At 38.5% G+C, this 26,872-nt stretch overlaps 1 protein-coding gene across 1 annotated transcript in view; it reads left to right on the top strand.

Annotated features, from left to right (window-relative positions):
* Positions 1–26,872, top strand: part of megf10 (multiple EGF-like-domains 10) — a 153,563-nt gene that overhangs the window by 18,369 nt on the left and 108,322 nt on the right. The window contains exons 2-5 of the mRNA XM_079804917.1: positions 2,879–2,997; positions 5,137–5,238; positions 5,398–5,498; positions 6,756–6,848. Of these exons, the coding sequence (XP_079661043.1) occupies positions 2,891–2,997; positions 5,137–5,238; positions 5,398–5,498; positions 6,756–6,848 (403 nt within the window). The 5' untranslated portion in view covers positions 2,879–2,890. The remainder of the gene's footprint in view (positions 1–2,878; positions 2,998–5,136; positions 5,239–5,397; positions 5,499–6,755; positions 6,849–26,872) is intronic.

Raw genomic sequence — 26,872 nt, 5'->3', positions numbered from 1 at the left:
TGTGTGCGTGTGCGTGAGGCTTCATTGCAGTTTGGAGAGAGTTTACAGCAGAAATATGTACATTAATTTTCAATAGAACGCTGCATTTGGCTTGCATCACTTGCATTGCGGGGCATTTTAGGTGAAGCATCCGTTCGAAAAATCGCGTCACAACATCACGTCCCGGTGTTTACAGTGAATGCTGAAATTATTGTTGCGTGGCTACATAAAAGTTTAAGCATATGTGATGCATTGCCACGATTGGTCTGACTGGCGCGAGAGAGAGGAGGGTGCATGCGTGTGTGTGTGTTACTGATTTTCCTAATGTTGCCCTAATGTTGGCCAATCAGAAGCCTGGAAAAAAGGTTATTGCCGGTTCCGGTTCTGATGCAACAAGCCAAAATCTCCGGTTTCATTGTCCACACCACACGACTGCATGGGTGTCACAAGGGTGTCGGTTTCAGATTTATCCACTTTGGGACCTGGTTTAAAAAAATACCAGTTTCAGGCTCCTAAAATGCCAGATCCGTCTGGATGAAATGCTGATACGATACAAATTTTTTACGTATACAGCTAAACGCGTCTCCGTGTGGACAGGGCCTAAGACCCTCAGTTTGTTTAGGTCTTTGTCCAGTATTGTTCATGTTATGTTTGATATATTCTGTCTTGTTCTGTTTGGAAGCTACCTGACTTTTGTTCAATAAAAATATACTTTATTTTGTTAATCTAATGGTCTTAATCTTCATTGGGCCTGAAGCGTGACAAAATCTTATAATGGTAATGTATCACAGTTTGGATAAAAATATGAATCAGTGCAACTGTTTTCAACACTGATGATAATAATCAGAAATGTTTCTTGAGAAGCAAATCAGCATATTAGCATGATTTCTGAAGGTTCATGTGACACTGAAGACTGGAGTGATGATAAATTACATTTTACAATATATTCACCTAGAAAACAGCTATTTTAATTTATAATATTTCACAATATATCTATTTTATTAATATTTTACTGAATTTTGATCAGATAAATGCAGCCTCGGTGAGCAGAAGAGACTTTTTTTAAAAAAATATACAAAAATCTTAATTATTCCAAACTTTTGACTGGTGATTTCCTGATGCTTCAGCTGTTAGTCTGGCATGAAGTGGTTCTGATTAACCTCATGTCTTCAGATGTGCTAGAACTGTCACAGATTCTCCCCAATACAGTGTAGGCTTCGGACCCCTCAATATCGGCGCCAAATCCTTGAGTCACCAGGGTCGTGAATTTCTAACGAACATGCTGCTGGGGACCAAAAACATTGTTTTTCATTTTTAAAAGGTCTCTTATTCATTTTCCACTTTTAAGTGTCTTTTTTTGTGCACACACATCAACAATATCAACGCAACAATATCTCAGTTGTGGACTCGAGGACTCTCTGGCTGAATCCGAAATCGCCCTCTATGCCCTTAAATAGGGCACTATTGTGTATATAGTGGACGTTATTTAGTGTACTCATTCTATCCCACATTGCACTGCAATAACGAGTGTACAGCTGATGTACACACAACGGCTGTCCGAATTTGCTCACTTGTTTTCATTCACTCCTTCAAGTGAACAACTGTATTAGTGGACTAAAGTAGGGAATAGGGATTGAGGGTTTAGGGGGCGATTTCGGATTCAGCCTCTGTCTGGCCTTCCACAAAACATGATGAGTGTCTCTGCGCACATGACTGGCCACCGCTTTGTGTCTCTGCATGGTGCTAACAGAGCGCGCTCTCTCTCCCGGATCTCTCTGAATTTGTTGTGAAATGCAGAGTATGTCCATCTGGATGGCATTTAGGGACTATACATTCAGGCATGAACTGGGTTGTGCATGAAAAATTGTCTAGTGCTAGAGTAGCCTACTTGTTCTTAAACTGTTGACCAACAAATTCCTTCTCAAGATTTACTATCTTGTTGAATCCATTAACTAATCTCCTAGTTCAGTGTAAACATCAATGGTGTATTTAAGCAGTTTTTCTATACTTATTCCTTCATGATTTCTAAAGCATGTGAGCATCTGTACTGTGATGACATGATCAAACACTCCATCAGTCACAATTTGATGTAGTCAGCATGACATTGGTGTCTGTAAAGCATTCAGCAGGATATTGTGAAGAGCTCAGTACAAGACATTTAACTAGGAGAGAGTTGAAAAAAATGGTGACAGTCAACGAAGCATGTTGAGTTTTATTCAAAAGTTTTATGCACATTTCTGAAAATTCCACTAACAGAGTGTAAAATATTGCATGTTTCCATCAGCTACTTTATGCACATTATCTTTATTGTGTGTCACAGAGCAGTTGGATGACCTACATGTTTTTGGGAAAGTGATTATACATAGTGTTATTAAATATAGAGTGAGTGCTCACATAATGAATGCCACCAGCCTCCTCATACCTGAGAGCACCCACCTTACTTTAACCATCAGCTGTTTTGCTGAGTTTCTTGTAAAAAAGATTTGTTACCTCCTCGCTAGTCCATAGCCAGCGTTGTCTATTGCGCCGTTCCCAAATGGTCAAAATAGGACATTGAATATGTGAACATCCTCAAAGCGCATTATGACTTGCGCAGAAAATCCTGCACTAAACATAGATTCCAGTTATCCCACTTTATTTTCCCAGTTATTTCCCAGAAGGTTGCAGATCTGCTGTATAAACAGTTTCTTTTAACAAAAGTCATTTTTAAGTTAAACTTCCTTTAGCATTTTGACAAATACAAAAAGAAGAAGTTGTTACTTCTCTTGAAACGTTTCAGTGATACATACAGGTCATTAATATTATGTTTATTGCAATTGAAAATGAAGCTCTCGTGACGTGTATATGTGATGATGAGTGAATGCAAACTATATCCGGTGTGTTTTCTGTTTGTATGAAGGTGTTTGCAGTAATGATGTCATCCTGTAGTCTTCTTTTATTGGCTGTCTCATTCTGTTTGATTGCTGTGACATCATCACTCAACCTGGATGACCCTAATGTCTGCAGTCACTGGGAGAGGTGAGACGCACACACGCACGCACGCACGCACGCACGCACGCACGCACGCACGCACGCACGCACGCACGCACACACACACACACACACACACACACACACACACACACACACACACACCTTCTGTGTCTTTTGTAGTAACCCACAGAAGCTCTGTCTCTGTTGTCAGATTCTGCTAATTTGCGATATAAGTGCAAACTGAGCACAAATGAGACTATACTTGTTTGGTCAGAAAAGTTACTCATCTGTTTATTATGGTCAGTTGTTGTTTAGAATTAATAAATGTTTGATCTATATTTAGTATCTTTGATTGTGATCTTCTCTTGTAAAATGTGCTATAAGGTTGAACACAGTCTCTGCTTGTTATATTACAAAATTTAAAAAAAAAATTGTTCTCCGTGAAGCCTATCACTTACAGTCACTGTTCTCATGCTTTTTTCTTTCTGTAAACATTTTTTATGGATCTTTTTTCCCATAGCAGAGTTCAAACTATTGAGTCTGACATGACTAATACAGAGGAAGGGACCCTAATAAGTCAACACGGTTTTCAGGCAGAATGTATGAAAGAAATGTTTTGTGTTACAGCAGATGCACATTTGTTACCTTCATTTTACTTTTACATTTAATCATTTAGCAGACACGTTTATCCAAAGCAACTTACAAATGAGGAGAGCAACAGAAGCAATAAAAGTAACAATAGGGCAACAATATAAGTGCTGTGACTAGTCCAGTTAGTCTAGCACTTTTCATTTGGAGCCAATCAAATGTTTAATTCTTGAGTTAATTATGATTAAGTGTTGCTAAGTTTGCAGTTGAATAGAGTAATACAATAATTAAATGATTCCATTACTATAAAAGTAAAATAAATGAATCTCAAGTTCAATACCCACTTTTGCCTTTTAACATATGTTTAAGAAAACATGTAAAACCTAGATTTTTGTGGGTTTAATAGGATCACTTCCTACTCATAAATATTGATAAAGACTGACAGCTCTATCTTCTTCAGCATTTTGTAACAAGCACAAATAACTGCTTATTTTCCTTCAGCTCAGAGGAGTCAATACAAATACAGACAAATACAAAACACACACACACACACACACACACACACACGCACGCGCACACACACACACACGCACGCGCACACACACACACACGCACGCGCACACACACACACACGCACGCGCACACACACACACACACACACACACACACACACACACACACACACACACACACACACACACACACACACACACACACACACACACACACACACACACACACACACACACACACACACACTCAGTGTTAACAGGCAGGAGATGTCCGTGGCCAAATTAAGGAATGGCTCGGAAATCCATTAAAGCAGATTGAAAAGAACAAAGATGGAGTTTTCTTTCCCAGCTAGATTTACTTTCACTCAGTAATGTGTGGGAACAGCTGTGCACTAGGGAAGAGTTTCCTAAACCAGAGAATGTGTGACCGTACGGCCAAACATGTATAAAATTTGTGTGCAAGATTTCTCAGCACATTCACATCGTTCTGGGTGTTTTACTGTACTTATTACTGCTGCAGAGAGTAACATACATTATAAGTATGTCCATTCATTATACTGTAGCACTCACAGTAGATTCAAATAAGAACACTTTAGTTCAATAGACAGCTATCACTATTTACAATGATATTTCTCATTTATACACAAATAACGGTCTTTTTACTATACCCAGCCGACAGCCACAAATGTTCCAAAAGAAACAAAAGAGCTTTTGTCACTATTAACTGTTTTACTGGTGGAGCAGGAATTTGTGGTGCTGTTATGAATATCTTAAAGACGCCACACAAATACCAGACAGGTGCCGCCTAGAGAACTAGATAAGAGTTGCTTTAAAGTAAACCGTTTGCTTTATTGATTTGATTTCTATATGTATTTAGTTGCAGTAGTAGCCCACACACGTTGAACGTGACATTCTGTCTGTAGTTTGTCAGCAACTTCATTTTCATACACAGATAACAGCACGTAACTGCTGTTCTCATTAGCCATTAGTGCTGGAGTAATGGGACCACACGCACATATATCAGAGACTTCATGTGTGTGTGTGTGTGTGTGTGTGTGTGTGTGTGTGTGTGTGTGTTCTTTAGTTACTCAGTGACCGTGCAGGAGTCGTATGCTCATCCGTTTGATCAGATTTACTACACCAGCTGCACGGACATCCTCAACTGGTTCAAATGCACTCAGCACAGGTGTGTGTGCTTTACAACACTCAGATTTTATAGTTTATAAAGGTTTTGTAGAACCCTTTTCAAATTTTGTATCAAATTCATTAATATATATATATTATATTGAATGACTTATTGATAAATGCACTTTTTAAATTCTGTAGTTTTTCCTCTCTGTTTTAGGGTGAGCTATAGGACGGCCTACCGCAGGGGGGAGAAGACGATGCATCGCCGCAAGTCTCAGTGCTGCCCAGGCTTCTACGAAAGCAGAGATATATGTGTTCGTGAGTATTACCAAAGACTTGATATACAGAAAGTGCACTCGTATTACTATGAATGGGAGAAAATGAAATGCGCAATATGGCGGAATAAGTCCTGCCTTCTAACAAAAAAATCCAATCACTGATTGGTAAAGTCATCGCATCACCGCTGCTGCCATTAGAAGCTCCAGTTTCTATAGAAACTGTCAGTGTTCTGAAACGTGTGCTTAGGACTGCGCATACACATTAGCTTGGTCCAGCCTGAACATTTTTTATTTTTTGTCATGATTTGAGCGTCTAGAAACAAAATATATGAGACAGTTGTCCGATTTCATTGGTGATTTCAAATATGAAATTGAATTGTAAGCTTGGCGAACGGTTTTGGAGAATTTGAGTTTCCTCATTCAAAGAGACAGGAGTTGCACTTGCAGACAGACAGACTGAATTTGGCATTACTCTGTTAACCTGTAGAAACTCTAAAGCACTTTTAATACTGTAGAATCACAAACTGAAACCATAACTAATCACAAACTGATATTAGATAGATTGATTGACAGACAGACCGACCGACAGACAGATAGAAAGATAGATAGATAGATAGATAGATAGATAGATAGATAGATAGATAGATAGATAGATAGATAGATAGATAGATAGATAGATAGATAGATAGATAGATAGATAGATAGATAGATAGATAGATAGATAGATAGATAGATAGATAGATAGATAGATAGATAGATAGATAGATAGATAGATAGATAGATAGATAGATAGATAGATAGATAGATAGATAGATAGATAGATAGATAGATAGATAGATAGATAGATAGATAGATAGATAGATAGATAGATAGATAGATAGATAGATAGATATGAGCAGTGAATAAACTCAAACACACTTTTATTCGGCCTGAAAGAGTCTTTTGTGTTTTCAGTGACTGTAATCATATGTTGTTACTCCTCATCACTGAATTACTGTTAATCTCAGGGAAACTTTAACTTTCTACTGTGATTCATGATCATTTCTCCCTCATTATAACTTCTTCTGGCACACAGATATCAAGTCTGTTTGCTGAATTATGTTAACATACCCTCAAAAGTACTCATCACTAAAACTGATAATTTGATATAAAATCCTGAGGAGCAGGATTTGGGGCTAGTGGACGGGGCCTCCTAGCATCACAGTCTATGTTGTTTTATGTGGTTTCTCCTCATGTTTGTTTGCTGCTCTGCTCACAGAAAGACTGAAATCTGACCTGACTCTTGTTTTCGCTGTAGCCCACTGTGCTGAGAAATGTGTGCATGGCCGCTGCGTGGCCCCCAACACCTGTCAGTGTGAGCCGGGCTGGGGAGGGTCCGACTGCTCCAGCGGTGAGTTCTGCAGCTGTGCCTGTCTCTCTCTCTCTCTCTCTCTCTCTCTCTCTCTCTCTCTCGCTCTCTCTCTCTCTCTCTCTCTCAATTCAATTCAATTCAATTCAATTCAATTCAATTCAATTCAATTCAATTCAATTCAATTCAATTCAATTCAATTCAATTCAATTCAATTCAGGAAGCTTTATTGGCATGACAAAAACATACATTTTGTATTGCCAAAGCATTTAAACAACATAAAGTGATTTCTAACAACGGAACATATTCAGAGATAAAAGTAATAGTGATGGAACAATATATTATGTGCACATGTTACAATATATTATGTGCTCGTCCATTACTCTAAACTGGATTTGAACGTGTCTTCAAGCACAAATCAATGACAGACAACTTCCAGAATGTTATCTGAGCTTTTTACTGCTCTGAAAATCACTCTCGAAACATTATCTTTATACACTTTTTCCACTTTGAACAAACAAACACTTCTCAGCCTATAAATGATTATTAGTGTTTGGACATTAGTTTTTAATTAGTTTTATGAATGTTTTTTTTATGAATGATGAAGTTTTTCAGATGTACTGTCTCAGTAAAACTGTCTATCTCTGATTTGGTTGACGCTTGTATTTGAAACATTAATTCATCACAGATTTTTAGTCTCTTGAACTCTATTAGCACAAAATTAGTATTTTTTTTTATTATTTTTTTTATTAGGTTTTGCATGTTTTTATGTTCTCGGAGGGTCCACTTTAAGGTCCACTTAAAGGTCACATGACACATGACAATTTAATATGAGTTCCCCTAGCCTGTCTATGGTCCCCCAGTGGCTAGAAATTCTCCTTCGGATGAGACGTTAAACCGAGGTCCTGACTCTGTGGTCATAAAAAAATCCCAGGATGTCCTTCGGAAAAAGAGTAGGGGTGTAACCCCGGCATCCGGGCCAAATTTGCCCATTGGCCTCTGTCCATCATGGCCTCCTAATAATCCCTATATACTGATTGGCTTCATCACTCTGTCTCCTCTCCACCAATCAGCTGGTGTGTGGTGGGCGTTCTGGTGCAATATGGCTACTGTGGCATCATCCAGGTGGATGCTGCACATTGGTGGTGGTTGAGGAGACATATTGAGTATCGTGGTATAGCAATACTTTTTGGGACAAGAGTGTCACTGTGGCACCAAGTATCCCAATACTTATTTACTTGATATTTTAATGGTTTTATTTTAGTCCATCTACATCTACATTGATATGATGATGATACTATGTTAAAATAAAATGCGACACAACCTTGTTTTTCACAATGTAAATTCAAACTAAAAAATGGGAAGTATAAAAATGATTAAAACCCGAATTAAGAACACATAGGGCCCTGGGGCTATTACAAACCCAAGGGCCCCCATAGTAGCCGATCTTGGTGCCATAACGTTTTCTACCACATTAATAATTAGTATTTTTTTTTAAAACACTGTCTGTATATACTGTCTGAATATTCAATTTTAATATTAAAGGGTTAGTTCACCCAAAAATGAAAATTCTGTCATTAATTACTTACCCTCATGTCGTTCGACACCCGTCAGACCTCCGTTCATCTTCGGAACAGAAATTAAGATATTTTAGTTGAAATCTGATTGCTCTGAAAGTCCTCCATTGGCACAATGGTACTCTACACTCTCAAGACCCTTAAAAGACACTAAAGACGTCGTTACAAAGTCCATCTCACTACAGTGGTTCTAAAATAACTTTATGAATCGGCGACAATAGTTTTTGTGCGCAAAAAAACCCTAAATAACGACTTACATAGTGATGACGATTTCAAAACAAAGCATCATGAAGCTTCGAAGCGTTATGAATCAGTGAGTCGATTCAGCGGTTTGAATCGCCAAATTTCAGCAGTTTGGCGGTTTGACACGCGATCCGAATCATCATTCGGCTCAGTGATTCATAACGCTTCGAAGCTTCATGATGCTTTGTTTTGAAATCATCATCACTATGTAAGTCGTTATTTAGGGTTTTTTTGTGCACAAAAACTATTGTCGCCGATTCATAAAGTTATTTTAGAACCACTGTAGTGAGATGGACTTTGTAACGACGTCTTTAGTACCTTTTAAGGGTCTTGAGAGTGTAGAGTACCATTGAGCCAATGGAGGACTTTCAGAGCCATCAGATTTCAACTAAAATATCTTAATTTCTGTTCCGAAGATGAACGGAGGTCTGACGGGTGTCGAACGACACGAGGGTAAGTAATTAATGACAGAATTTTCATTTTTGGGTGAACTAACCCTTTAAGTAGGCCTATATAAATATTCCTGGCTGCAACACATTAACAGCATACATGCATTAACTCCAGATATGTGGTCAAAGCAAACAGGTTTCCAGAAACAGCAACAACTTTTGAGAATACTGCCTTAAGGAGTTTTAAAACCAGCGAGGTCCAAATTTGAGCTTTTTTGGGGGGCATGATTTACATATGTGCATTTTAACTTAAGATGTTTCAAGGCTAAAAAATTATAATAAATAGCTTTCAAAACCATGTTAGTGGGGAGTAGATTATCTTGTCATACCTACTCTCTTCTAATTTCATCACTCTCTCATTAACATCACTCTTTCTTATATAACTGATATTTAGCCTATATTTTATTAAACAAGTTAATTCACTGAAGGATATGAACGCTATAAATACGTTTAATAAAGTTTAACGTTTATTAAATACGCTAAAAATACGTTTATCCATTTTCTCCAAATTCTCTGGAAGGGCAAAGCAGAGAAAGGGAAAGGTACCCCTTTCTCTGCTTTGCCCGCCCAGAGAATTTGGAGAAAATGGATTCAGTTTTATTTTTTTCATTTAAGTCAGTCGCAATGTCAGCACAGGCTATACAAACAGACTTTTATGATATGGATTCGACAGCACCGCAACAAAGCGTAAGTAACAGTGTTCATTAATGCCTGATCGGTGATCAGTGATTTCTGATGTGTTGCAAATTATTCAAGTTCACACAGACTTTCTTTCTAAATCATTTAATACTGTTTATGCATCCGTGAATCAAGTCAGTGACTAAACGATCAACTTCACATTGTTTCTCCTAGTAGCATGAAACAAATTTGTTATTTAAAGGGATCCCCATGTGTTAAGACTTCTATGGCTTAACCAGGCCCGTCGCAAGGGGGGTACGAGGCGCTGTGCGAACGTGATGTGTGAGGCCCGGGGGTATAGCCTATGAACTGGGGTCTACTGTTGCTATAGTGACAAACAATTTGTTGTTTATGTGGATATTTAAGAAAAAAAAAGTATATTTAGTTTAACAGCATTAGGTTCAAGAAGTTAAACTGTGTAAATGAACTGGGCACATTTGATGCTAAAATTGTGTTCTAAATTATGAATGGGTCAAACGCGTTTGCAAAACGGCCTGAATCCACTTGAATGAGTTTGGACTGCTCTCTCTCACTGAATCATCAGAAGTGATTTCTCAGTAAAATAAACAGTACTGAGAGGACCAGCGCTGTTTTTCAGTAGTTTTTCTCTGTGAACATGCGCTAAATGGATGTCTGACAATGTTGTTGCTTTTTTCCAGTTTTCAGATTTAAAAACATTTAAAACATCTAGAGATAGACTAGGCTTTACTCATCCTGCTGTGCCATTGCTCTCACTGATGCTCCGAAAGGTGCGTAATAGTTAGGCTACGCTTATTTAACTTTAATAGTGTTAAATAAAAAACCTTTTGTGCGTACCGTCAGATGAAATGCAGGCGTCCGTGCTTTCTCCGTCCATCCAATAAATGCATATTGACTCGCCTTCATGATTTAAAATGAAAAAATAAATTTCAATATTGCGACGTGACATTTTTCTTTATCACCAATTGTCAAATTATGGACAACGGTTCACATTTCCTGTGATAATAAAGTTAAGTAAATATTAAATAAGTAGATAAAGTGAAACAAGTAAATTAATGATCAAGTAGCTGAATTAATAAAAGAGGCATTTGATAGGCTAAACAGTGGTTTGGAAGACTTAGATTATCCATTTTACAACACGAACTGGACTCATGCAACAGTTTTCTAACTGCTGCTATTTGATAGCTGCCTACAGAACTTAAAAGATCTCCCTCTTTTCGTTTTCTTTCTTGCTGCATTAAAGATTAAATGGTTCAACTTCTGCTTTTGCGCAGGCGCAGTGAGGGTAAATATAGGCAATCAGTTCGTAGCTCTGCGATAACCTCACGATGGGCGACCAGAATTTCCGACATGCCACGACAAACGACGCACGACAATGCTGAAAATTGGCAAGACCCAAAATAGAGTCAGAATTCGGCTCAAAATCGGACAAAACTCGCACAGTGTATGCCCAGCTTTAGCAGTGCAGCGTGCTTTCAGAAACCCTCCACCTTCCCCAGCACCACCTGTATAGATCTGCAGGTGGCAGGGTTGGGAAGGTTACTTTTAAAATGCATTTCATTACAGATTACAAAATACATGCTTTAAAAAGTAATTTGTAATGTATTTCGCTAGATTACACAAGTTTTGTAACTTGATCTAAATACCTTTAGAATACTTTGGAATACTACTAACGTATGTGACCCAAAGGGACCACCAAACATAGGACTTGATTTTCCTCTCTATATTATTTTAAACATCAGTTTTCCACAATATGTATTGAAACAAAAAATGCAGACAATCTTAGGAAAAAAAAAAATATTGATGCTCAGGAAGGCAACATGATGCATTAAGTAAACTTACAATTAGATGAACAGGGTAAATTGTACCCATTTTGTCTTCTGGGAAACATGTAGTTATTAGCTTCTGAAGGGCAGTACTAAATGAAAAAAATATAGTCTTTAAACAAAATAAGAAAATGTACACATCCTGTTCAAAAGTTTCCACTCCCTGCTCCTAATGCATGGTGTTTCATGGAAACTTGTTTCCGCCTCTAAATATAAAATGTAACTACGACTTTCTCTCGCAATTGCGAGTTTGCATCCTACAATTCTGTCTTTTTCTCTCAGAATGTAATAAATTACATTACAATTCAAAGTAATCACTTTGGTAATACTTTTTGGATGTAACTAATTTCATTACCACCCTTTTAAAATGTAACTGATGAAATAGTTACTAAAATTTTGTATTTTAAATACATAACTAAGTTACATGCATTTCTGTCAGGACTTCTGAAACAGAGGACCCAGATGCAGAGTGAAAAAAAACACACAAAACAATTATTGACAGGACAGTTCAACAAGGCACAAGAGGGTAGTGGATGAGTGAGTCCAAACAATTACATTTTTCAATTCAAATTTATTTGTATAGCACTTTTCATGATACATATCGTTTCAAAGCAGCTTCACAGAAAATGCATCTACATTACAATTTAAATTGATTTGTACATGTTATGCATTTCAGAAATGCACATATACGAAGCACACAGATTACTATCTATTATTAATCAATATAATAACTATGGCATAGAAATAAGAATACATGTTGTTAATGAATAGGGTATATAAACAGCAGGGCCAACGGGGAATAATGACAGGACAGATGAGTTTGACTGCTGGAACCAGCTTCGAGATACAGCAGGTCGAAGAACCTCTGAGGACTGACCAGGCCAGGTGGTAGTGGTGAAGACAGGGCAGGACACAATGAATCTGAGATCCGTACTTGCTGCTCACACACTCAGAGCCAGTCCAGCTACCAGGCAGAAGGAACCAGCAGGCAGGGAATCCCAGGGAGGAGGCAGGAACGAACACGAGACAACACTCAAGACAACAAAAGAAAACCAAGCAAATAAAAACTGGCGAAACTGGAACACCAGAAACAAATGATGAACTAAATATAACTGGAGATAGGAAAAAGGGAAAAACAAAAGAGAAACCAAAATAAAGCCTGGAGAAAACTAGAGCAAAATAAAGATAGAAACTTGACAAAAAATTCAGGAACAAAGAAAAAAACTCAAAATAAATAAATTCAATGCCAGAAATTTAGGAGACACTAAATCTAGAACTAACTTGGCAAGATGAGCGAGCAAACAATAGCCACGTTTACATGCGCACTTTTTTGTCATTCCGATTAAAATCATTCCGATTGAAAGATTCGGTGGACTGTTTACATGAGACGTTATCTAAACCGATCTGGTGTTTACATGTGCTGACTTTCAGTAGGAATCATTTTGTGACATGCGCACACAGTTTGTCTGCCGCCTCAGATTCGTTACATATCGTGGATCAATAGTTCTGTGTTGGTAATTTTTATATTTATTTATTTTTCTGTGGGCGGACATGCAGTAGTTTAACCTAATTTATGTCCTATACAATGGCTATTTAAACAGCTGTGAATGATGAATGCGGAATCAAAAATGAATTCAATTCATTTATTTTGAAAAACACAAAATTAGCCTAACAATAAAATGCACTCAAATTATTAATAAAAACATAGGATATACGGTGAAACATGAATGAAGCATTCAAGACGTGCTCAGCATCATTACTAGTAGTACTAAACATATATATTTCAGATGATTAAGGAAAGATACCATCATCACAAAGGTATAAATATTAACAAAAGTAATTAAAGTAGACTGTGGGTAATGTTACTTAACCAATTTGAAGCAGTTGTTGAATTTTTTTTATTTTTTATAGCTAACTTAACTAACGAGAAACAGAGAGCAGCTTGAATGTTCCCCGTTGAAATGGCAGCTCTCAACGGCCACCAGGACTTGTACAGTTTTATAAAAGCTATTTATTATTTGTCGTAAAGTGTAAGAATCACCTCAGAAAAATAAATTATTCTGTCAGGCGCAGTTGAAGCCTAGGACAAACGCTGTCAAGATGAGATGGTGTAGCCAGGCTATGTCTGTGTCATTATTCCAACATCATGTTCATAACATGTTACGAAATAAAAAGTTTAATACCTCAGAAAAATAAACTTTCCTCTCTTGTCAACATTAGCCTGGTGTGAGCGTGGCGCGCACTCTTCAGTTGAGGAGGCGCTCGCTGTATATCACGTCACAGAAAGACATGCACTCAAAATAATCGGATCAGGTGGTTTACATGGTGGATTTTTTCATTTGATCGGTTCATGAAAAGGTTTATCCAACATACATACATACAACAAACCAGCAAAGACAAGAGGGAAAGGAGCTCAATATAAAGGGATAGCACATGAGGATCAGGTGAGCACAATTAGTGAAACGAGGACTAGACAAGGACTAAACAAGGGGGCGTGGTAACAGGAAACAAGGAGGCGGGACAAGAGGAACACACGGTAGACACAAACATTGACAGAGCCATGTGCTTAGACACAACACAAACATAGAAACATTAAACCAGGACAACACAGATGAGGCTGCCAGGGCAGAACCCTGACAATTTCGTTACTCCCCTACGGGAAATTCATGTAAATAAATTCCATAAACTCCAGTTTTCTGTTCAGTTGCTCTGGACCGGTATATTGCAGAATTTTGTGGAAAATTTATAGAAATTAAAATTCTCTCTAAAGAAATATGACCTAGGAGAATATATCAGTATTTTGTTTATAAATGTGCATACTTTTGGACTAAACCATGTTACAGTGATGTCTGTGACATTTGTAATACTGTTATGACAGAGGCACACTTTGAGCTTCCAAAGGACTCGTATCAATATACTTGAATATAAGGAATGAGATGTTGACCTTATTGTAACCTGTGCTCAGGGTGCAGATGAATAGAAGGGGTGGTGGTACCGTTTGTTTAATGTTATTGAGCATACGTTATTGTTTGTGTAGGCAATGCCCCTTTTTATTACAGTTTTAACTTATTAAAGAATGAAAATTGTAAATTGGATGACAATTTTCATTCTTTAATAAGTTAAAACTGTAATCTCCTGTGTCAAATTGTACGCAAACTGGAAATTATAAGGCCGATAAGTTTCTTGTGCGCACGCGATAAGTTTCTTGTGCGCACGCGATAAGTTTCTCGTGCGCATGCGAAAGTCTGTATATTTTTATTTTTTGCAAAGGTCCCTTTAGGGGCTCCGTATAAACTTCATCAGTAGTAAGTCATGGGAAAATGAATGCGTCTCAATCAGCTCCCAGGTGGTGAATCAGTATATCATGTTCATGAACTGGGGCACTGGTAAAGACAATAAGGACCCTGGCTCACTACACATTGAGACTGGTGGAGACATGACAAAATTATTGTTGAATAACACCCTACTGGTATTTATGAACAACAGCAGAACTGATTTTTTTTACATTTATTCTTTTATAATATTTCTTCTATATATACTTTGATTGGTACATATACCTGAAATATTTCAGCCGTAAATCATAAATTTTAGCTCTATTATGTTCAGTACCTGTATAGCCATGTGTCTGGTATGTTTAAACTGAAATATAATTTACCGTAAAACTTCAAATAATAGCCCGGGCTTCTATTTACCCAAATCACCGAACTGCACCGGCTTTTATTTGAAACAGGCGTCTATAAGAGACAGGCCTTTAATTTAGTGTTGAGATGTTCAAGCATGACGGTAGGAGGTTACCACATTATATTACGTTTTATTTATAATTAATTTGAATGTGTTTAACAAATCATTTAATGTAAGAAATGTCTTAGATTATTGGCAGCACAAAAAACGAAATGATGTGACAGCAATGGGCAGAAGTAGAACAATATAAGTTACCGCTAAAATCCATTGAGCGTATGAACTTGTTGCCCGAAACACATCAAAAAGAAAGAATGAAGGCTACCCTGTAAAACAACTGCAATCATGTGATAGAAAATTACTCTATTCATCACTATCATCATCCCCGCGATTCTCAATTACAAGTTCATTGGCGAATTCCTCCTCCTCGTTGCTCTCCTCCACTTCTCCCTCTCCAGCCTCCGCTAACTCTGCCTGCCTTGCTCGCACTAACAGCTCCGCCCAGATGCGCACGGCTCTCCCTCTTTGAAACAATGGATAAGGTGATCCTCGCTTCCATCAGAAGCTACTGTCAGGCCACATACCTAAGGATAACATCCCGAAGTTAATGAAATATATCTCCTCCTTCTCCCTCGCACACAAACACACGCGCACGTCTGCGCGCAAGCATTAAAGGAATTTTTCAGCCGCTCCGTATCCAGCTTTACCCACGCTTGAAATTTGACAACTGTCAGCTTAAATGTCAAATTATACTTTTCTACATGGTGGTATTGAGAGAATTAAGAAAAACTGAAGACTGAAAGTTCGTTAACCTCTCTGTTATGTTGCCATAGTGATGAGTCGTTCATGAACGGTTCCGTCTGTCACGTGAAATCTAATCAAAACATAGAACAGACGATCTGACGGGTTTGAGAAGATCAAATACAGCCCGATACTAAAAAACAGACCTGGCGTCTATTTGAGACCGGCCTTTATTTACCCAAACCTGTCGTCACACCAGGCATTTAAAAGAGACAGGCGTCTATTTGGGACTCGGCTATTATTTGAAGTTTTACGGTAATAACAGTTTGTTTTATAAAACATATATTGTGTCATTATGTGTAGTGAGTTGGCTCAAGTGATTTATGTTTCATGCTTCAGAACTTCAGAACTTCAGTTAAAGGGGTCATATAATGGTACATGCTCTTTTACAAGTTGATTGTATGGGAATGTGTGTTGGCAGTGCCTGTACACAACCATACTATAATGATAAAAATCCATCTAGTGTTTTTTTTTAAATTTCCTTATATGTTTTCCCCTGTCTCAAATCGAGCCGTCTGACCGTGTGACGTTACACGGTTGGACGCCCCTCCCACGATTGTTGATTGACAGCAGCGTTTCAACAAAGACCCGCCCTGAGCGAGCTGTCATCAGTCCGCCATTGTTGATACGCTGGAGCAGAATGGCGTCTAAGTGATTGTGGTGTTGTGTTCTTGGGTGTAATAACGAACACAGCAGTCATTTTGATGTTCCTAAATCCGAACCACTGAAGACGCAGTGGCTGAGTTTTGTTTTCGAAGGGAATATTCCCCCCGATCAACGTCAATGCTTTCATGTTTGCGAATCATTTCTCACCAGACTGCTTTATAAACGAGGGTCAGTATAAAGCAGGTTTAGCTAAGAAGCTGCTCCTGAAAAAGGATCGCTACCAACTATTCGTGTTCCTGCTGCACCTCAGGAAGAAGTTAGTGTAACGTTTTATTAACCTTTATATTAATCTTTGCAAATCGCTTGCACGCTACATGATGAAAATGAAAGTTTACAGGTTAAGTTACATTACGGCATGCTTTCTATGTATGACGTTCTCAATATACTTCATAATCCCACGTTTATAATGAACAACGCGTTATGGTTATTACAAACTGTGTACGCTGGTTATAGAGTTAACTTGGTAACAATGAACTAACGTATACATCAGTAAACACATAGCATTCGTATCTCACTACGCTAAAGCTACCCTGCCAGTACAAAGATAGATCAAAGTGACATTACGTTAACCAACCATTCAGAAACGTTATAAACGTCAGAAACCTTATTGTTGAACTTCCTTGGGGCCATCATCTTGTTCCAGGTCCGACTCTGGTTCAAATTGTGTCCTCAGAGACTCCCGTTGCCATTTCTCCAAAACATACCCTCAACTGTTGTCAAGGCAACACTCCACGTGTGTTGTGTCAAAACGCGCCACAGAACAGAGGGGCGGGGTAAGCAAAGCTCATTATCATTTAAAGTCACATGCACTGAAATGGCTTGCTGAAAACAGAGCTGTTTTTGACCAGGTAAAATTAGTGTTTTCTTACAATACTAATGAGAATTTTTAATTAAAGTATATTACAAACTTTTCATTTAGACACTAAAGAATCATATTAACTTGTACAAAAATGGCATTATATGACCCCTTTAAGGGAACATAGTGAGCATCGGTGCCTCCTGGTTTTCACTGTGCATTGTGGGACTTTTTAGGGAGCAAACATTTCAGTGCATTGGAAGGATTTTGCAAATGAGACAGCCCATAAAGCAGGGGTCTCAAACTCAATTTACCTGGGGGCCGGTGGAGGTAGACTCTGGGTCAGGCTGGGCCGCATCAAGTATTCCACAAAAATCTTCTCAATCTTTATTATTAACAGTTCTTCAACATGAATGTTTCTTCTGAACATGAACTGTTCCTCTGAATTTGAACTTTCCTTCTGAACATGAATGGTTCTTCATGAAGGCTTCTCTTGCCTACTCTATTTAAAAAAAAATAAAGCCTATAGAAATGAAATCATTATGTAATAATGAATGATTTTAATTTTATTTAAAATAATAGACTAATTCAAAGCAAGGCCGTACCCAGGTCAAACAGAACATGTGTAAATGCCATTATTTTGTTTATATATAATTTATATATAATTTGTTTGTTTTCTAAAATCACTTTCATAATTGAGAATTTAAGTTGTTTGTAATTTATACATTATTGCATTTATTATAAGTTGCAGTACTTTTATTTTGAAATGTCGGTCTAAGTTTATGCGCCAATGCTGACTTCACGTTAGACTCATATGCAAGCAAGCGGCTAGCACGTACATTATATGCTCTGATTAAAAGTGTATTCTCGTCACAAAGGACTTAAATGGTCATAAAGAAGAATTAAGATTATTTCTCTTTCTCACAGCATGCAGCCAACGAGGTATTTCGTTTTATTTGTCTGTATTTTGTGTCAGTAAAATGCCATTACATCTATTGCGCACACTTTTGTGCATGCTTTCGTTTTGTGTCAAGCTAATGTAATTTCTTTATTATGTTTATACTGTGTTTAGTTTTCACGGTGGATTGGAGAAAAGTCTTCAATTAAACCAGTAGCAAGAGAACCACTTGTGTCTGCGTATGCTTGGAGGGAGTTACAGTGAAAACTCGTCTGTTCAACGACACGAGTGAATGACGCATCAAGTTCGTACGACTAGCAGGCTTATCACGAAGTTTCTGCACCATGGAGCATCATCGAAGGATACAGATGAGCCGAAAACATGCACTACACGCACACTTAAAGCCGTAAGAAGACGCATACAGTTACAAGGTGCAATGGACTAAGTCATAACGAACTTGAAAACTTAAGAGTGGCTTAAGAAGAAAGTTTTTGCAAAGCTTGCCAAAAGATTTTCATTTTAAAGAAAGCTATGTTACTGTAGTGTTTGTAGTAAATGTTTTGACTTATTTGCTCACTTGAAGCTTGCTATTTATATACACGTTTAAAGGGTCATCGAACTTTCTGTATTTCAAATTTAAAGTGTTTTGGTAAATAATAAGAGAAGGCTATTTGCCATTTGATATCAAAGTACTAAGTGTATTTTAAAGGGTTATATTCAAGTTGAAATAAGCTGTTTTGCACATTTTAATTTCCTGTGCAATATTATTACTTAAAAGCATTACTTTAAGCCTTGAAGTATTTACATTCATTGACATTTACATTTGAGTGTTGAAGGTTGATTTAGATATTTTGTTACCTATGCATATTTTCTACGTATAAAATCCAGGTAAATTTAAAGTAGTGATTCAAAATGTCAGAGTCAAGTGAGCCTACAGTTCAGGTAAGGGACAGTGTTAGGGATGCAAATTCCCAAGACCAATCGGAAGAATCTCAAATGAGTAGTGCTGAAACTCAGCAAGAAGAGACACAGCAGTCAAGACGAAGTAAAAGAATCAGAACTCTAACAGAGAAGGGTAGAGAAATGCAAGTTGCCAAAATTCAATCACTTCAACAAAGGTTTAACTACATTTATGAAAAGAACACATGTTAAATCTTCTAAGCGGACATTATCACAAGCAACAGAGATTTTATCTGATGACCTACTTAATGATATCATTGGTGATGTCATAGGTCTTTCTGCAGATGTCCAGCGTGTTTATGATGAACTACGCAAAATCACTACTCCAGATCAAGACACGCGTCGAAGAGTGGATCTGTGTATGGAGATTTCTAATTTTGTTGTATCCAGAGCCTCAAGTCGACTGGATGGAAGGATTCCAGGAGGAGAAGAAGAACAAGAATGGCCGGAAGCAGGCTCTCTCTTCAATTCAAGTACCTGTAAATCAGGATCTGTCACGTCTATCTTGGAAGGTTCCTCCACGCATTCAAGTAGATCTTCTGTAAAGCAACAAGAAGCTGCCGCTGAAGCTGCTGCAAGCCAAGCAGTTCTGGAAGTGTTACAAGAACAAAATAAAGAACAATTGGAAATACAGCTCCTGGAAGCACAAGTTAAAAAGAAGATAGCTGATCAAGAGGCAGCAGAGGTAAAACGTTGTTTAGATCAAGAAGCAGAAGAGGTGAAACGAAGAATAAAAAGAGAGGAAGAGGAAGCAAAAATTAAAGCTCAACTGTAAGAAGAACACGCAGCTCTACAAAAGACTCTTGAGGAAAAACGGAGAAAGATACAGCATTTGGAAGCAGTGAAAAGTCTAAATGCAGTACAAGCAAGAATGCAGGTGTACGATCAAGAGAAAGTCATAGAAGAAGATCAGAAGGACTTCCTGAAAATGTCTCCTGTACCACAAGCTGTAACCACCTCCTCAAATGAAAGTACAGCAGAGCTTGTGAAGGTGCTGGTAGGTGCTTTAAGTGTAAACAGAATTCCTGTTCCTGAACCTTCGTTATTCAGTGGGGATCCATTGAAATACAATGACTGGAAACTCTCCTTTGAAACACTGATCGACCAGAAGAACATTCAAGAAAAGGAGAAGATTTACTACCTCCGCAGGTATGTAAGTGGACAAGCTAAGAAAGCACTTGATGGATACTTCCTACTCGGAACTGAATCTGCCTATGTTGCTGCATGGGAAGTTTTGGAAGAGCGATATGGAAACCCATTTATGATTGCAAAATCGTACAGAGACAAGCTCCATGCATGGCCTAAGATGGGATCTAGGGACAGCCTTGAGCTGAGAGAGTTTGTTGATTTTCTGCGCAGTTGTGAAGCTGCCATGGTCCATATCAAGGCATTAGAAATCTTGAATGACTGTAATGAAAACAGAAACATTCTTTCAAAGCAACCAGAATGGCTAGCAGTGAGATGGAACCGGAAGGTTATCGAAATAGAAGAGTAGAGTAATCAATTTCCCTGAGAGGTGAAAGGTGAAAATTGCCAGCAACCCTGTCACGTCATTACAGGCACTTAAACTAGGTGAGGTTGAAAAGCCAAAATTCCCAAAACGTCAAAGCTTTGGAGCGAAAACACTCACCACAAATTCCAGTGAAAAGTCTGTCTTAACATGCATTTTCTGCCAGAAGACTGGACATAGTTTGCACAAATGCAGGAAGCTCATGGAGAAAGCAGTTTCAGACAGAATTAAAATTGTTCAAGCTGAAAAGCTATGCTTTGGTTGTCTCAAGTCTGGTCACTTCTCAAAGAACTGTAACAGAAGGAGTGTCTGCGACACGTGCCATAAGATGCATCCAACCTGTCTACACGAGGAGCGAAACCAAGAAAACCAAAAATTATCACAAGTCAAGCCAAGTGTAAGTCAAGAAAGATACCAAGAAATACCTCAATCAACACAACATAAAGAAACAACCACAGACGTTACTTCAAATAGAGTAATACTTGACGAAGTTAACGCACAAACAGCAGCGATAATTCCTGTCTGGATTTCCTCCGTAACTCAACCAACACAAGAAGTCCTTGTATATGCTCTGTTGGATTCTCAAAGTGACACAACCTTCATTTTGAGTGAAGTAGCCGAAGCATTGGAAGCAAGCAAAGAACAAGTTAAGCTCAAACTCTCTACTATGACGTCAAGAACCACAGTGGTAAGCTCTCAAAGAATAAAGAACTTACAAGTCCGAGGCTTTTATTCTGGTAAAAGGATCTCTTTGCCTCCAGTCTACACTCAAGAGTTTATTCGAGCCAACAGAACTCGCATAGCAACGAATGAAACCGCAAAAGCTTGGTCCCATCTAGAGCACCTCCAAGAAGAGATAGCACCTATGCAGGATTGTGAAGTAGGTCTACTCATTGGGTACAACTGCTCACAAGCCCTACTTCCAAGAGAAGTAGTTTCTGGCCAAGAACATCAGCCTTATGCACAGCGTACGGACCTTGGATGGAGCATTGTTGGTCAATGGAATTCCCATGTAGATTATGGTGATGCTATCGGAACCAGTCATCGCATAGTAGTAAGGCAAGTGACACCAGATATGGAATCTTCTGTCAATCTCAAAACTGAAGTACACTATGTGAGCCGAATTAAGGTAAAAGAAATTACTCCTTCAGAGATAATAAAGGTCCTTGAATCAGACTTCTCAGAAAAGGCTGGAGAAGAGGATCCTGTGTCCCAAGAGGATCTCAAGTTCTTGTCCATTTTGAGAAAAAACATCACACAAAAGAGCAATGGTCACTACGAAATGCCATTACCATTCAAAAGGGAAAAACCTGAACTTCCTAATAACAAGACTTGTGCAGTACACCGCCTGAAATGTCTTGAAAAGAGATTAAAGAAAGATCAGAGGTACTACAAAGACTATGTAAAATTCATGGATGACATCATTTCACGTGGTGACGCAGAGAAGGTCCCTGAGGAAGAAATTGACAACAGTCCAGTTTGGTATATTCCACATCATGGAGTTTATCATCCACAGAAACCAGGCAAAATACGTGTAGTATTTGACTGTTCTGCCAAGTTTCAGGACACAGGGCCAGGCCCTCACGCCTGCCTGGGCGCGGATCCAGATCTCAGCGGTACGCAGGTTAAACGCTGCCGAACGCGCCTTCGCCTCTCCAAACTTTTATTGAAAAGTTTGCAAGGCAAAACCAGCGAATCGTGGAGAAAGCTCTTTCCTTTCTCCACGATATCCGCCGAGTTCGACCACAGATGTCTCTGAGGCCACCATCGCCGCCAACGATCAACCAATCGCGGCAGTTAAGCGAAGTTAAAACGCTGATGTCGATGAATATTGGGCCGAATATGAATTCTTCCATGCCCTCTCGATCTCTGTAAGAAGATCAGGAAGGAATGGAAGGCTCATCTGAGCCGATGGTTTATGGCCAAGGAGAAATTGATCGTGCAATCTATCACGAGCGATCTCTCCTCTAACGCGCCAACATGGCAACCGCAGCCTGCCTGCAGCACGTTCCATAACATTCATCAGCTCAGCATACACGGTCAGGGTGACTGAGAAGATTCATACCACTCTCACCAGCCATCCCTAAGAGCACTTGCTGATAAGTCTCGTTAGCCGCCAGATCGTCCGAGAGGAATATAACCTCTCGCGACGATCGGCGAGCTGCATCTGAGAAAACCCATGATGCATGCCAGCGCTCAGCCTCGGCATGAGCGGGACAGCATCATCCAGTCCCAGATGCCAAACTCTCTTCCCTCAAGAAGAAAGCCAGACTAGAGTGGAGCAATCTCAGATTGAAAACCGCTCACACTTACACACAAACAACTTCAAATGAACTGACTGTCCATGCTTTTGATCCCAGGCAGTAAATACACACTCGTGTGTATTAAATAATGAATTTGTATTACCTTAACTCGTATAGCACTTCAAACAGACAGTCCCTGAAGACGAGAAAGATGTGTTTGTGTTGGCACGGCACCCCTATATACTTCCGGGTCGCACAATGATGACATCATAGGCTGACGTCGGTCAAAGACTTTGCCGTGATTCGATAGTAGCTTCAGACACCTGTCACGCTGAGGCATTCCTCGTAGCGTCATTCCGACGCAGCGCAAGTTCCCTTTTGAAAGGGAACTTTTCTGAGGTAAATATAACATTTTGTGACACTGTTTATAAGCTGTTTTATTGACGTCTTTCCGCAGTTGAAACAGATTGGTTGATTACATGGGTCATGATACGGATTTCGGTAAGTTATACTGTATCTTTCAACATACATGCAGTCATGCATGTTTTTCTAGATATCATTTGTATAAAAGTGGAAGAAAAGACTTGTGCTGCCATTTGAACTGAGGTACAGCGATCTGTCACGTCACATTTAAGAGCATCAAAACTGCATTTATTGTTCGAATTTCTTAAAAAAAGGTACAGAATTTGAATGCTGAGACTTTGTTTCTTATCAGAAGTGACAGAGGTACAAAGCCCTTTGCGATTATTGGATGGGAGGCGCTACAAATAATTTTTGATGTAGGGAAAAACAGCAGATCTGGCAACCCTGGCTTGAACTACGGGTATTCATAGGGTCAAATAAAGCCTGCATTAACATTTTTTTAACTGTTAAAGCTTTATTGTCACGTTAACTTTCCCTAAATTTAACACAAGAAATTTTCTTCAAACACAGTATGAGTTGCAGTCTTGCACGTTTTTCCGCACCCTTTTGATTGACAGGATATAATGGCACTGATCACCGATGTTTTTAAACAATCGTCCGATGGCCGATAGTGAAAATAATACCTTTAATCAGCCGATACCAATTATTGGCCGATACATCGGTGCATCTCTAATGGTATGTATGGACTTATCTAACTCTGGGGGATACGGTGAATAAGCTAAAGTCCCAAAAAGTTGGCGTGTTCCTTTAAAATGGCAGAATCCCTGATCACTGCCCTGACTACTGAACTACCGTATTTCCTCAAATAAAAGCCGGGGCCTTTATTTACCTGAACTGCAGAAGGTCACAGGCTTTTATTTGAAGCAGGCTTTTATTAGGGGCAGGCCTGTATTTCGAATTCCATCTACTTGAAAAAAATAATTGTTTTAAATAAACCGTTTTAAATGAAAAGCGTTAGCGTTCCAGAGGACAGATATCATTAGGGGCGCGGGAAGTGGGGTAGTTTCAAAGGATTGTACAGCACCGCGTGCTCAACCCAGAACTCCCTTTGTGACATGCTGGATCAAATATAGGTCTATCTGAAATAAATAGTTAGGGCTGCCCCAGACTAAAGTTTTTTTTCTTTTCTAGTAGGCTAGTTCATTTAAGCCGTTGTTCACGCGGCGCGGCCGCCTCCATGTCATTGTCTGTTATAGGCTATTTGCTTATTATTTATTAAATCCGGGCAATTTGGTTGATAAAACATAGATTAAAATTAAGATACAATTTATACAAAATGAAATTCATTAATTTCTTTAAAGAAAGGCTTTCAACAAAACAAAACTTATTGAAGTGTTATTGAACTTTTCAAGACCCTGACATTATTCATCTTATGTGTCCTGTTCACTTTTCAACGTAAATGAAATTAAAAAATAACATTATCATATTTAAACTGAAACTAATTACGTGTTTTAATGGCTACAAGTATAGTAGGCTACAGAGAAATGTCATGTCGGAGCAGGATTTGAGCGCACACCATTTTACCGGTGAGCAGTTCATGAGTGAAGCTCTGCTTTGCTTCGCTCACATGCTCTGTTAAGGTAGGCAGGTTTTTAGCGTTCATTTATATTATCTGTCGCTGTACAAGCTTGTTTATTGTATATGACTGTGTAAACCTTTTATTTAAAGGTTTAATGTAGGCCACAGTACATTGCATTACAATTGCAAGAAGAATCAACATTGTGAAAAATGTGATTTGCAGTCAAATGTCCCGGTGTGTACGCTGTTTAAACGAATATTCTCACCGATATATTTGTTGTTCTTTCGTGTTTTATAGACTCAATATAAATACTATAATTTCGTTATTTTACTAACCCAACTAATGTGCTTTTTATGTTCCACATGAGGGAAAAAAGCTTCCTTTCACTTAAGAAGAGTTGTGTTCCTTTAAGCACTTTTTATTTTAATATAGCTATATCTCTTTACATAAATATTATTTTCTACTTAAAAAAGAACTATAATTGCATTATTTTTCTAACCCAACTAATTACTCATTGTGCACACTTTTCTCAATCCGTTATGGAGCTATTCAATTTTGATTTTGCATATTGTTTTTTAAACGTTCGTTCGTGTAGTTCAAATGACCACTTTACAATATTTCAATAACATAATTTATTTTGAAGCCTATGCTGTTTTCTTGTACAAAATAAAATATTTTAAGTTAAATGCAGAGTAAGACATGTAAAAAAGACAAGAGGCTAAGAGATTGTCAAGATCATTTGTGTAGCCTGCCTGACATGGTATTTTCACAGACTAACACACGTCACATCTCTCATAGACTACAGTATTTAAAATAGCATATATGCATCAGTTATATTCTCAATTTAATTTACAGAGCAATCCCTGCAAAGTGTTTAGGTTAAGTATAGAAGAGACCAGGATTAGTGTCCGTCGCACTCGCAAGACTCACAGCGGGGGGCGATGGTCACGATGATTTCGCTCCTTCGGCACAACCCTACTGTACATTACAATGAACTTGAATGCACATGAAATGAAAGGCATTTAGGAGATTATCCACACAAATTTTTCCCCGGCCTTAATTTGAGACCGGCCTTTATTTGTTTGTGCTGGCCACACCCCCGGCCACTATCAGAGGCCCGGCGTTTAATTGACTACAGGCTTTTATTTGAGGAAATACGGTTGATTGACACGCACCCAACTTTCCTGGAGAATGACCGACTGATTAGTCAGGACCTGGATTAGTAAACCACTGCTAGTCTTTATTACAGTGACACATGAACAAGGATTTGGCAGCATGGATGCAGTCAGCTGTGATATGACTTTAATTCCCTCTGAAGACTCATTGTATCTGGCCTTTCCGGGCCACAAGACGTCAACAAAACACCCTGCACTGAATTGAGGCTGAAGGGAAAAAGGCCTTTCTTCAAGAGCAAAGAGCAAAACAAAGAGAAGGCAATGATTGGCCAGAAACACAGGAAATTACCTCAGGGCTGAGCTCATGTGATGTCAGATATAGGCCAGGGCAGCACAATAACCCAACATACTAAAATAGATGTTATTTGCCTCAAGTCCTTCATTCAAATAAAAAAAAAAAGTGACTTGATAACTTTCATTAAAGGGTTAGTTCACCCAAAAATGAAAATTCTGTCATTAATTACTCACCTTAATGTCGTTCCCAACCCGTAAGACCTTCTTTCATCTTCAGATGAAAAGAAGATATTTTTGATGAAATCCTAGAGCTCTCTGACCTCTCCATAGACAGCAATTTAAACACTTTCAAGGTCCAGAAAGATAGTAAAAACATAGTTAAAATAGTCCATATGACTACAGTGGTTCGAC

Source organism: Gobio gobio (assembly GCF_949357685.1).
Source record: "Gobio gobio genome assembly, chromosome: 22".
In the NCBI taxonomy this organism is placed as follows: Eukaryota; Metazoa; Chordata; class Actinopteri; order Cypriniformes; family Gobionidae; genus Gobio; species Gobio gobio.
This window is presented reverse-complemented; position numbering and strand designations above follow the sequence as displayed.